This window comes from Syzygium oleosum, unplaced genomic scaffold (assembly GCF_021117445.2).
Source record: "Syzygium oleosum isolate NSW1041296 unplaced genomic scaffold, Sole_v2.1 Sole_v2.06, whole genome shotgun sequence".
NCBI classification, from domain to species: domain Eukaryota; kingdom Viridiplantae; phylum Streptophyta; class Magnoliopsida; order Myrtales; family Myrtaceae; genus Syzygium; species Syzygium oleosum.
Genome location: NW_026607490.1, coordinates 11,113,466 through 11,126,091, shown reverse-complemented (window position 1 = coordinate 11,126,091; position 12,626 = coordinate 11,113,466). Strand labels below are relative to the sequence as shown.

The window sequence follows — 12,626 nt, the reverse complement described above, 5'->3', positions numbered from 1 at the left end:
TTGAAAAGATTGACTTGCTTTTAACAGGACTAGAAATGTGAATGTAATCTGATACAAGAAAGCTTGATTTTTTTTTTCTGGACAGGTATACACGAAAGCTTGATGACAACTCTGAAAAAGGAAAATAGCAAGGAGAATCCTATTCTGGAACCAACCAAATTATGTAGATTGATGTCTTCTAAGTTAACTTTTGGATACACCTATATATATTTATTATATATTCAAAGTGCACCCTGTAAAGTCACATAATTGATCAAATAATCATGTGTACACTATTGAATTGATTGAACAATGTCGACTTGAAAATGGGTGTTAGAGCAATTTTTGAAAGGGATAACAACACAAATGGTCTATGAATTTTGGTTAAATGAGTAACGTCGTCCTTAAACTTTTGATTTGTGCAATGTGATTCTTAAATTTCTGTCCAATGTGCAATATTGTCCCAGACCTTTAATTAGTTTAATGTGGTCCATGGACTATTCACAAATGTTCAATATAGTCTCCAAATTATATGAAAATATTTAAAAGTTCAAGAACCGCATTAAACATTAGAGCAAAATTGAGGAATCACATTGAACAAAATAAAAGTCTAGGGACGATATTGAACATTGGACCAAAGTTTAGGTCCCACGTTTTATTTTTGTTAGTTCAAGTTTCATGTTGAGCAAATTAAAAGTTTAAGAACGGTATTACACATTGAATCAAAGTTCAGGGATTATTTTTGTTCTTTTTACTATCTGAAATACAACAATTGTCTTCCGCAATTTTGTAAAAACAACAGTGACATTCGAGTAATTCATCTTTTGGCAAAAAAAAAAAAGAGTAATCTTCCTTTATTTTTGCCTTTGGAGTTTGCTGAAGAGAGAGAGAGAGAGAGAGAGAGAGAGAGAGAGAGAGAGAGAGAGAGAGAGAGTTGTTCAGGACAGCAAAAGGGGCAAGAGATGGACATGAAGATCGAAACTTTGGCCGGCCGAAAAAGAAGTGATATTGTCTATAGAAGATTTAGCGTGTATGATGGATAAATTAATTTAAACCTCATTTGGCTTTTGGTCTAATCCATGAAGCCCTTTTGAGAGAGACAGGGAGAGAACATGACGCCAACTTTAACAGACATGCAATCAACCAAAATTTTTAGCCCGATGCGTGCAATCCCACCACTCCTTAATTTCCATGACCAATGGTCATGATCACACTGAACATGCCCTCCTTATCATAAACTAAACATGTATATAAATATAGATGTATATATATACACTTTTTTTTGTTCTGAATTTTGTTTGATTTCTCGCTCTTTTTGTTATCAAAACCTACGACCTCAGTGTTGTAAACCAATTTTTTTGGGTGCATTTTGCTCATGTTTCCAAGGACCACCTTTCTTTTTTACCCCAAAGTAAGTGTTTGTTCCCAAGGATCACTTGGTCATGTAATGATAGTATTCATATATCGAATACGACATTCTCTTTTGACACGACACAATATCACATTCTGTGTTTTCTAGTGATTCCTGGAGAATGGACGATGAAGCAGTTGCACTTCTCCAGAGAAAAAAAAAAGGTTTGAAAATGGTGCAAGGGGGAGAGATTGATGTAGAAAGAAGAGAACACTTTTACTAATGTTGCTCTGTTGAATTCCACTTTCTAATTACTCCCATTTTTAGGTCATCGTGTAGTCTAGAGATCAAAAAGAGAAAAAGTAAAAGGCAAATGGGAATCTTCCTGTGAATAATGTCGTTTCTTTATAAGGTCATCTCCTTCATCAATGTGGAAATACTTCCCTAACATAACTTCAATAATGTCGTTTCTTTACAGTTGTGATAGGAATGAGATTCAAGTGTCAGTACTCCTCGTCAAGAAAGAGGAATGGATCATCAACCGGAGAGAGACAGGTTAGGGAGGCTTGTCTTTCAAGGAAAAAGATCAAGGAGAGAGCAGATGGAAAAAGAAGATTAGGTTTAAAATCAATTTTGTAGCAAAGGGGAATGGGAAAAGAAAAGGCTGTTCCCCAAATGTTGCTTCATTGGGGCATCTTTCTCTTGCTCCAATGCCTTTGTCAAGGCAATTCTCACTTTGTGTACAGTTCAAGCATCCTCCAAGCGCTCTCTCTCTCTCTCTCTCTCTCTCTCTCTCTCTCTAGATGTGGGCATGTCAAATTGAAGGTTCGCCTTTGTATGAGGAGCCCCATTAGAGACCTCCTTTTGTATGAGGAGCCACATTAGTGACCAACTTTTGCCAACAGCATATCTAAAATCACTTTGCTCCAGAACTCCAGCTATGCCTACAGAATTTTGTGAACCCAACGAAGCCCACTAGGTTGATCTTTTCTCTCTTTGCTTTATTCTCTGCTTTGAGTTGTCTCTGCCTGTTCTTGCTTCTCTTTAATCTGCAACTTCGAAAAAAGGAAAAAAAAAGAGAGAAAAAGAAGCAGTCTTTCTCACTTTCATATCGCATCTGGATCTCTAGCTTGTTAAACTATTTAATTCATGATTTTGTTATTGCTGCTGCTTTCCAATACTTTTTTTTCTAGGTACAGAGGTACGGGGGGTAAGAAAAAGAGAGGAGGACATTTGAGCACCCCCCAAGAAGCATGTCTCCAGTGACAAGTTCCTAGAGAGGGGCATGATCCTATCTTAGTGCTTGGAAGGGCTTTTTCACTCTCTTTGAATACTCGTTCAGGAAAAGTTGCATCGTCTAGAAAGCAACACTAAGCCCTTGTGCTTAACCACGGTCTTTCCAAGCTCCTCATTGAAATGGATGCTATGGTGGCCGTTCTGGTAATGGAAAATAATTTGGTGAGTCGTATTCAGTTTAAGGATAACCAGGAAGCAAATTGCTGCGTGGACCGTTTTGCAACCAGCTTTTGTTCTGGATAACGTTAGGAAGGAATTTGTCTTCCACATTGGTGGAGGTAACACTTCTATCTATCAACTTCTCTTTAAGCAACCTGTGTTGCCCATGTTTCACCATCCTCTTTGTGGAGCCAACTACAAATGGCCCAAATTCTGTCTCACTATGGTTGATTTCTGGTGATGTATGTTCCGTCGGGTTTACTAAAAATAAATAAGTAAATAAATGAACAGATTTCATCGATAATCAGAACTGAAAAACATGAGACCTTTCACTTGTCTAAGAAACTTAAGATGTGACTTAAAGGTGCTATGAAGGCTAGAACACTCTCAGCTGCACAACAAAATGCAAAAATGATTCTATTTATTTGCCTCATTCTTGTCCTTTAAATTCACGTGATCCATTTCACTGATCAGAGCAGTAAATTGACCAGTTAGGGACTATTTGCCGAAGGAATACAATCTCAGAAGCATACCCTCAGCTATCATAAACGTGTATATAATTTATTGCAAGCAACTCACAAAGAATCCATACAAATTGTCTAATCCAATGAAGCATATCACACAAATCACTCGCCACAAATAAACACCAACCAATCCAACGAATAGTAATAACATCTATAATCTCTCTCTCTTTCTCTCTCAAATTGAGAAAACCCAAAACCAGTGGTTACTACCTATGTGACACAAACCTAAAAGAAGGGAAAAGAACAGACTCTCACTTCCATCAAACAAATGTGAATTGGTCATTACCCTCTATTTACATTGCCAGTAATATGCAGGGTAAGACCTCGATGCAACTACGAAATAATATAACAGCAGAGAAAAGCTGACCAAACAATGTTGCAAGTTTTCTTTTGTCCTTTGATTGCTCTCACTTGACTTTCTCTTCGCCCTTGGCCTCTGTCGTCAGTGTCTTGGAGCTTAGGGATTTCCCGACGATGGCTTTCTTTACCTTCACACCTAATTGCTTCACCTTTGACATTATGTTACCCGACTGCTTTTTCACTGAGATCTCTTGTGCAGGCAGGTCCCTTGATGCTTTGGTGTCGTCGCCATCCTTTGCAGTCTCGTCAGTTTGAGGAGGCGCAAGTTTTGCATCAATGTCACCTTTTGCAACGCCATTCTCGGCCTCCTCCTCTGCCTTGACCTCTTTGGCTTCCTGTGCTTCGACTGGAGCCAGTGTCTCTTCCTTCTCCAACTCAGCAGTGCCTGTCAAATTTTGCTCGGTTACGGCACTTGCATTTTCCATTTTAGTCACCTCATCTTTTCTGGTTTCTTTGTCTTTCTCATCAAGTTTCTCTATCTTTTCTTCTTCCTTTTCCGCGTCAACTTTCGCTTCCTCCTCCACAACGCCATCCACTACAGATGCCATTTGTTGACCGTTTGCATCCATGGGAACTTCCTTCTCAACAACAGCTGGAGCTTCCTCAGCAACAGTAGAATTGGTTTCTGTAACAGCGGGTGCCTCTTCAATCTTTTCTTCCTTGGAGGACGTGACGCCATCGAACTCATCCATCACCGACCTGAGATCTCTTGCTACCTTAACCTCTGTCTTCTCCATGGGCTTGACTTCCTCGACGCTCTCCAGCACATTCTCCACAACATTGGCGACTTCTTGGGGTTTATTCTCTGCTTCTTTAGTCAATTCTGGCTTATCCTCTACCTTGGTTTCTGCTTCTGCTGCTTCAGTCAGCTCGGCCACGTTGCTGGCTGCTGCTTCAGTCGGCTCGATGGTTTCAGCGGCTGCTATTTTCGGCTCATCAACCGCCTTCTCTTTGACTGGTTCAACAACCGATTCTTCTTCTGTTTCGCATACAACAGCTTCAATTGCTCCTTTTTCCGGTTCTTTGGCATCAGCTTCCTCCACGACTTTCTCCTCAGGTTCTTTTCCGACTACTTCACTTGCAGGCTTCTCCTTTACTTCATCTTCAACCACTTCAGCTGTCAATTTCTCCTCTACCTTACTTTCAACTTGTTCGCTAGCCACTTTTTCCTCGGATTTACTCTCAACTGCATCCACCACAACTGCTTTGTCCTCTACCTTTTCTTTGATTTCTTCAGTCGCAGGTTCCTCCTTCGATTCAACTATAACTTCTTCAACCGCTGCTTCTTTTTCTTCTAGTTTAACTGCCTGAGGCTCAACTTCTATAACTGCTTCAACTTCTTTCTCCTTTGGTTCAGCTGCAACGAACGCTTCGACTTCTTTCTCCTTTAGTTCAGGCGCAACAACGGCCTCCACTTCTTTCTCCTTTAGTTCAGGTGCAACAGCCGCCTCGACTTCTTTCTCCTTTGGTTCAGGTGCAACAACCGCCTCGACTTCTTTCTCCTTCGGTTCATCTGCAACAACGGCCGCGACTTCTTTCTCCTTTGGTTCGGGTGCAACAACTGCCTCGACTTCTTTTTCCTTCGGTTCAGGTGCAACAACGGCCTCGACTTCTTTCTCCTTCGGTTCATCTGCAACAACCGCCTCGACTTCTTTCTCCTTGGGTTCATCTGCAACAACCACCTCGACTGCTTTCTCCTTCAGTTCATCTGCAACAACCGCCTCAACTGCTTTCTCCTTCGGTTCATCTGCAACAACCGCCTCAACTTCTTTCTCCTTTTGTTCGTCTCCAACAACTTCAATAGGTGTCTCAGCCTGAGACACATCGGTTACAGTTGTATCATCTGGTTGGCTACCAACAGGCTCGGTTGCCAAATCTGGAGGGTTCGGCGCTTCAGAAATTTCTTCCGCCTTTGAGCCAGCCTCAGGACGTGCCTTGGAAACAGCTCCACCTTCAACTGCTACAGAAGGTTTGATCTGCTCCTCGGGGGTCGGTTCTTCTGCTTTAGGGACTCGGATGTCTGGACTCTCGGGTTCAATGTCTTTGGTGATCTGTTCCTTTGTTTCCTCCTCTTTGATTATCTTGTTCTCTTCATTTTCCTTCTTCTCAACCGTCTTAGAACAATCAACAACATATCAGGAGTGCTTTATATGATATCGAACATCAAAAGAATCCATCAGAAAAGAACTTAAAAAGTGAGAAATCCCAGTGTAGGGAACAGATTTATTCTTTCTGTGCAACATAATCTGTCATCATCTGAATTCTTATCAGCAGAATTTGACGGATTTCAGTCTAAGCTACTGATATATGTATATCAACGAAGCCCTAAACTATGTGTGGTTAAGCACCAAAAAAGGACAACTGATCATTCCATATCAAGTGAGGTAACATAACAGGATGCCCGAAATTTATGAACTATATCACCGACAAAGCCATTAACAGGAAAGACATAAAGATAAAATGATGTGTTGGATTGATATCAGTACAATTACACAACATCTAGTGCGGAGAACCCTGTAAGACGTTATGGGTTTAGAGCTTGGCAAGCCGAAACAGAGATACTGAAGTTTTTATAAGCTTACTACTCCTAGAAAATGAAATTAAGCACGGATTATATACAATATAGATAATTCAATATCTACTAGTGCTAGAAAATGGTAGCAAGAGGCAGACTTTATCTTCCTCTGGAAACTCTGAAATTCACTTTATCCAAGTTGTAGTTTGTCTAAATACACAGGAAAATTCAGAGACTTGAAAAAAAAAAAACAGAAACAAATAAACTTCTTTCACTGTTGAGTCTGCACAACACAATTTTTCCAGACTTCAGGAAAAAAAAAACCTTTAAATGGTATTTCAAAAGATAAAAAGTTTACTAGATAGTGAGAGGAAAAAAGATCAGGATGAGAGAATTCAACATAGATCATAGTCTGTCTAAATCCTCCCTAGAGCTTTGTTATACTAAACATGCTTCAAAACTTAGAGATCCTCAGTTTGAACCATGAAAAAGGCACATGCAATCAGAACATACAACAGATGGACTAAAACACCCATCTACTTCCCTGAATAACAAGCATAAGACTTCGCTCTTAAGCGTTTGATTATCGTTATGAACCTTCCAGGACATGAATCAAATCGAACTTCTACCCTTGAGGGAAAAGAAAAGATTAAGGCAGTTCATATAACCCAAGCTTCAAAACAAACAGAGCAAAGAAATAGAGGAACAGAGGTTTCTGTGGAGACTTACTTCATCAGGAGTGTGATGATCAGATACAACAGTCTCAGAAGCCATGGATGGATGAAATGAGTGCTCCAAGAAGAAGAACAAAAATGAAAATTTCTTTCTCTTCTCTTCTTCTGGGGGTGGCTTTTGGATTCAAAAGAGAACGGAAGAGTGCCAAAAGGAAATGATTGATGCTGAAAAGTAAAGAAGGAAAGCCAGAGAGCCCCACTCAAACTTGGAATTGGCAATTCAAAAAAAAGAAAAGTAAAAAGGAAAAAAATGAAAAGACAGGGTGGTCTGAGTGAGCTGGATAATTATGGAGGCAGTGAGTGTTTGTATGGCTGCATCTGTATGTATTTGGGATTATTATCGCAAGAAGACAACTCACTTGATCCCCATTTAGAAAAATATCTTCTCTTTTTCCTAAAATGCTGTCTCTGCATTTAGCTATCCAATTTATACTTGGGATTTTATACCCATTTTGTCAGAACCCATAAATACAACGGAAATGATTCCATAGATTTAACTAATTTTGCTTGTATCAAATTTGACCGTGCAACGTTCGGATGATCTTGATCTATCATTTATTGTGCAGATGAAGGTTATGGTATAAAAACTCATCTACGGACGGGACTTACGTGTAGCCGTGTAAAAGAGCGCATGAATCCTAAACCGTTTCGCATCATGATTTGTTTTATACATGGAACAAATTTTTCGACTAAAGTATCAAGTTGTCAAGCCAAATTCCCATATTTTGTTAGCCTTTCTTGTGGGGATGAGCATGATTTCAATTCTTGATTCCTAGAATTGCACGATGGTTCTGCCAAGTTCATCAATTTCAGCAGGAACAGGCTGCTCTGTTTCTTTCCTCCCCTGTCCACTTTTGGGTTTAGGTTGTACCATTTGGGTGGTGGACCCACGAAATTTCCTAGGATACCGCGAGGCGCAAAAGAATGATATTTTTGCTCACGCCTTATCTTCTTTGTTCTTGCTAGTTAAAAAAAGAGAAGTGTGTATTGCTTAAGCACCCAAAGAATGTACTTATCTTCTCTCTCTCTCTCTTTCGCTTTCTTTTTTAACTTTTGGGATTGAAGAAAACCACTAAATAAAATATGGCAAAAGCAGATTCCACAACTGCATAGAAAAATCATACCTTAGTGCCTCCCTTTATGAGAAAAGATTAGGATTGATTACATGTGAGAAATGGCATGATGAGTTTGTTCTTGGACTTTACAGCAAACTGCCCAGCTAATTATGCACCAAGTTCAGGACACTAATGGTGAGATTCCCTTTATGCATTAGACAGACAATACTGACAAAAATGGGGTGACATGAATTACGACCCAAGTTGATGAAAACAATTAAGATCTTAATCCTAATTTTAAAAGGGCTCATTATGGAAATCTAATTTAAAAATCACAAATTCAAGAACTAGATCTGGGGCATCCATCAGGCGGTGATGGAGGAAAAAAGGGTAATTAGTTAATTGATCAGTTCATATCTGACGACCAGTACAACTTGGACTGCCACTGTGATGATGACTGCTAACTAATGTTCATCAAATAAGATTAGGAATATATTCAACATCATCTTCCTGCAGACCCCAAAAACAGAATGTTAATAACAGCACAGCAAAAGTATTGATTGGAGGGACTTTCTGTACTGTTATCGTTAGCTGAATTTTCAAAATGTCAGAAAAAAAATGATTTGTTTAGCATGATCCTAGCTAAACGACTGTTCCTCTTTTGTCCCACCAATCCTTTGTGTTCTGGGAATCAGATAGTATTAAATGCGTATACTCCCTCATTGGGAGCCTTCAACGACTGAGAGGATTTGTCAATGGAGTTCACAGGAACTGATGCTGATATGTTGGAAAGAGAGGGAACCCACGTTGGGGCTGACCCAGATGCATGTGAATATCCAGAACATTTAAACAGACTTTTAAAATTGAAAAAAAAAATTGCAAAAATTGAAGGAAGGAGAAAAAGAAGAAAACTACTTTCTGTCATCGCTATCCCTCTTGATATGACTAGTATTGCTTAATTTGAAAACAACACATGACCCTCTAGAGTTTCTAGTGATTTTCACAAGTGATCTCATTAAGTAATTGACATATATTCAATTCAAGTATCGATTTTATTTTTTCGCTTTGAAAACAAAATAGAATCAACGTAATCTTGAGATGATCCACGTGATTACTTACCATGATGATCCACGTGATCCTCCTATGGACTATTAATGCGTCACGGCGGTTTTTCCATACACCAAACATTCGCTTTCGAGGTCTATTATCTGGTCAATTTAGGGAGGGGTTTATTGAAAACGAAGCTACTAGTAAATAGTCATAATCACGGTGCCGCACTGATCAAATCAAAGCAAGAGGGATGAATATCATGAAGTGATTTCTGGTCCAATGATAATATAGGATATAAATCAAGCGGGAAATGTCACAAATCAAGCCAGTTCATGGGTGTCCGTGACACAGACATTTCGTTCCAAGACTAACTTTGCAAACTCACTAACATTGCAGAGCCACATCTTTGGGATCAATATCTCATAGAGGGTCCAAACACAGAAGCCTTTTGCAGCTCTTTCTCAAGGCTAAGAGGCTAACCACGTTGTCCACTTCTTCACAATAGGCAAAGCCAGTTTATAAGTTTGAAAAGTATGTATGATGTGCTGCTCTCTCAGCTCATCTTGATCTGATGTCACACTGCTTCACTTGAATCCAAGGATGGCAAGAGCTAGACATTCGAGTAGGCTTCAAGCCCACTGCTTTACGCCGTGCTGGGCCGGGCCGGTTGGCCACTCCCATCCCCTAAAGAAAAGAACTCTGTTTGGCTTGTCTCTGGAGATAGAGTGAGATCATGTCGCACCGTGTTTGTTTTTTATGAAGTCAAAGTTTCACATTTAGGTAAAGTATGTAGATCAAATATAAAAGATAAGCGAACCTATAGAACAAACAGACACCTAAAGGGTAAGAATGACTACCTGACTCTTGTCAGGTTAGAACCCAGATATTGTTAGGAGGGCTGAGAATGACCTATATGCAAACTCTAGATTTTCTCAACACAGAATGAAAATCCTAACTCTAAATTTTCCCGACCCCCCTCCTCCACCTAGTCCCTTCCGCCTCCACCGCTGCCCCACGACCACGGCCGCCATGTCCCTTCCACCCTAAAAGAACTTACCGAAAATTTGTCTATATTGAAATCACTTATTAATAGCAAATATAGAAGAGAGCTACGTAGAGAACCTTAGGTTGCTCTGTTACTTTTCCCCCTTTTTTAAATTGTTCGATTCTCAATTAAGTCTACAAACTTCGGGTACAAAAGAAACAAGAAATGCTCTAAAATCGAACAAGAATCGGTAATTTGGTTGTTGAAATGCTCCGAGCACGCTGGGACTTCGATTATTTATGGGCATCACCATCCAACAAAAGCCCTCATTGAAGAATTGAAAGACATTCCTCTCGGGGAGAAAGAGATCTGCTTGTGCAAAATGGATTGTCATGCTTGGATATGTGAAATTATCTCGAGGAGTGTTGTAGCACAAGTCCATTGTTCTTGATCAAGGAGGTGCAGGATGCCAAGTATATTTATCGAGGAATATTTCCTCTTTCACGATGTCATAAGTAGCGTGAATAAGAGGAGTAAGAGGACTTCCTGAGTCGAATATAAACCCACCAGTGTGGTCCGATCTCATTCGAAAAACTGAGGGATCTATTTATAGGCGCTTTCCAGCAATACTAATACCCACGACCTCAACTGCATATAGGGTTACGTTAGGAATCAGTCTTGTCATATGGATAGAGGTGTCAAAATAGGTCTTAAACCCATATATGACCCATTTAAAAATAAATGGGTCATATATGGGTCACTTTAATTTTAAAGAGTCAACCTTAAATGGGTTTTAAATTTTAAAGCTTAAAGATAAATGGGTCTAAATGGGTTGAGTTTGGAACCCATGTCCAACCCACCTACTAGACCCATCCACACACTCTCCCCCTCTTTACAAAAATGTTTAAAAAAAATCGAAATTTAATTATTTTTTTTTTCTCTTTTCTTTTTTTTTTTCTTTTCTCTTCTTTCTTTTTCTTTTTTTTTTATTCCGGCCGGTGGTCGGCCACGGCGACCGGCCACCGGGGCGGGACGACCTCGCCGGAGGCCGGCGAAGCTCGAGCTCGCCGGCCTCGGGCGAGGCTCGCCGATCTGGCGAGCCTCGAGCTCGCCCGATCCGGCGACCTCGAGGCTCGAGCCTCGCCGATCCGGCGAGACTCGAGCTCGCCGGCCTCGGTCCGAGCTCGACCTCGCCGGATCCGGCGAGGTGGAGCCTCGCCCGAGGCCGGCGAGACTCGAGCTCGCCGGCCTCGAGCGAACTCGACCTCGCCCGATGCTGGCGAGCTCAAGCTTCGCCGGCCTCGGGCGAGGCTCCACCTCGCCAGATCCGGCGAGGTCGAGCTCGCCTGAGGCCGGCGAGTCCGAGGCCTCGCCAGATCGGCGAGAACGAGCTTCGCCGGCCTCCGACGAGCTCGTCCTCGCCTGTGGTTGGTCGCCGGCCACGGCGGCCGGCGATCGGCCAAAAATAAAGGAAAAAGAAAAAAATAAAAATAAAAAATAATTAAAAATTCGATTTAAAAAATAAAAAAAATATTAATTGTTTTTTATTTTCTTGGATAATGACTTTATGGAAAATATTTTTTAGAAATGTCGCATTTTTCGTAAAACAAACAGAACCTCAATTTTAAAAAAAATTATAAAATTTTTTCACTAGCTTTGTATTGCATAAAAAGTTCTAGCAGTATAATTTTAAAAAAAAATCATGAGAAACAAGTATTCCTAGATTATGTTAAATATAAAAATGTTTTAGCAATATGGGTCGGGTCGGGTATGGGTTGGGTATGGGTCGGGTCGGGTATGGGTCGAGATATTTACACTATGAATAAATGGGTCATAAACGGGTTAATGGGTCAATTTGGGTCGGACCATTTATGACCCGACCCAAACCCGACCCGACCCAAACCCGACCCGACCCACCCGTTTAACAGGTCTACATATGGACTACCACCCCCGGCCGTCTGCGAATTATTGCATCATCCCCAAAATTGAGTAATGTGTAAGTGCCATGTGCGTCAAGTGAAGGCAAGCAATAAGAGATACGCTTTTTAGCCTCATCTGCATACCTCTTCCCCAAGTTCAAGCCAAATATTCCGGCTAATGTATTATTGTCTCTCCTTTCCCAACTTGCAAAATAATTTTCTAGGCCACAACCAAACACGGTGCTGGAGAATCTTTTGGGAGATCTACCATCCTTAAAGATGAAGGTGTCTGATCCTACTTGCCCCCTACTTATTGACACCTAAATTTTGCCTGGTTATTTAGGATTTAACTGCATAAAAAATTAGGGATTAATTTTTAACCTCTGAACAAAAATATTTTCATTAAAATTGCATGGCATATAGTTATTAGGTGCATCTGCATTAATAGGGTCTATTGGAACATTTTTTTTCTAATTATAAAAAATGTAATAATTAAAAATATAGTTAAAAAATAAAAATAAAGAAGAAGAAGAAGATTCGAGCCAGTTTGACCCGGCCCGTCCTGCCTGAGCCCATTCCCTTCCTTTCCTTCCTTGGCCTATTTCTCTTATTTTGTTTAATCTTGGCCCAGCCCATGGCTTTCTCAGCCCATAGCTCATTTTCCCTCTCTTCCTCTCTTCCTCTCTGCTCCACGCGTGC

General features: G+C 40.5%; 1 protein-coding gene across 1 annotated transcript; it reads right to left on the bottom strand.

Moving 5' to 3' along the window:
* Positions 1-3,325: 3,325 nt before the first annotated feature.
* Positions 3,326-7,151, bottom strand: LOC115693056 (uncharacterized). The gene is made up of 2 exons (XM_030620030.2): positions 6,914-7,151; positions 3,326-5,783 (listed from the first exon to the last, which is right to left on the bottom strand). Exons 1-2 carry the CDS (start codon positions 6,956-6,958, stop codon positions 3,717-3,719), a joined length of 2,112 nt encoding a protein of 703 aa, XP_030475890.1. The 5' UTR covers positions 6,959-7,151; the 3' UTR covers positions 3,326-3,716.
* Positions 7,152-12,626: the final 5,475 nt, after the last annotated feature.

Coding starts and splice junctions, on each gene's coding strand:
- LOC115693056 (XM_030620030.2), bottom strand. CDS start 6,958: ATGGCTTCTGAGACTGTTGTATCTGATCATCACACTCCTGATGAA. Junction 5,784..6,913: donor ATCATCACACTCCTGATGAA/GTAAGTCTCCAC, acceptor GATTGTTCTAAG/ACGGTTGAGAAGAAGGAAAA.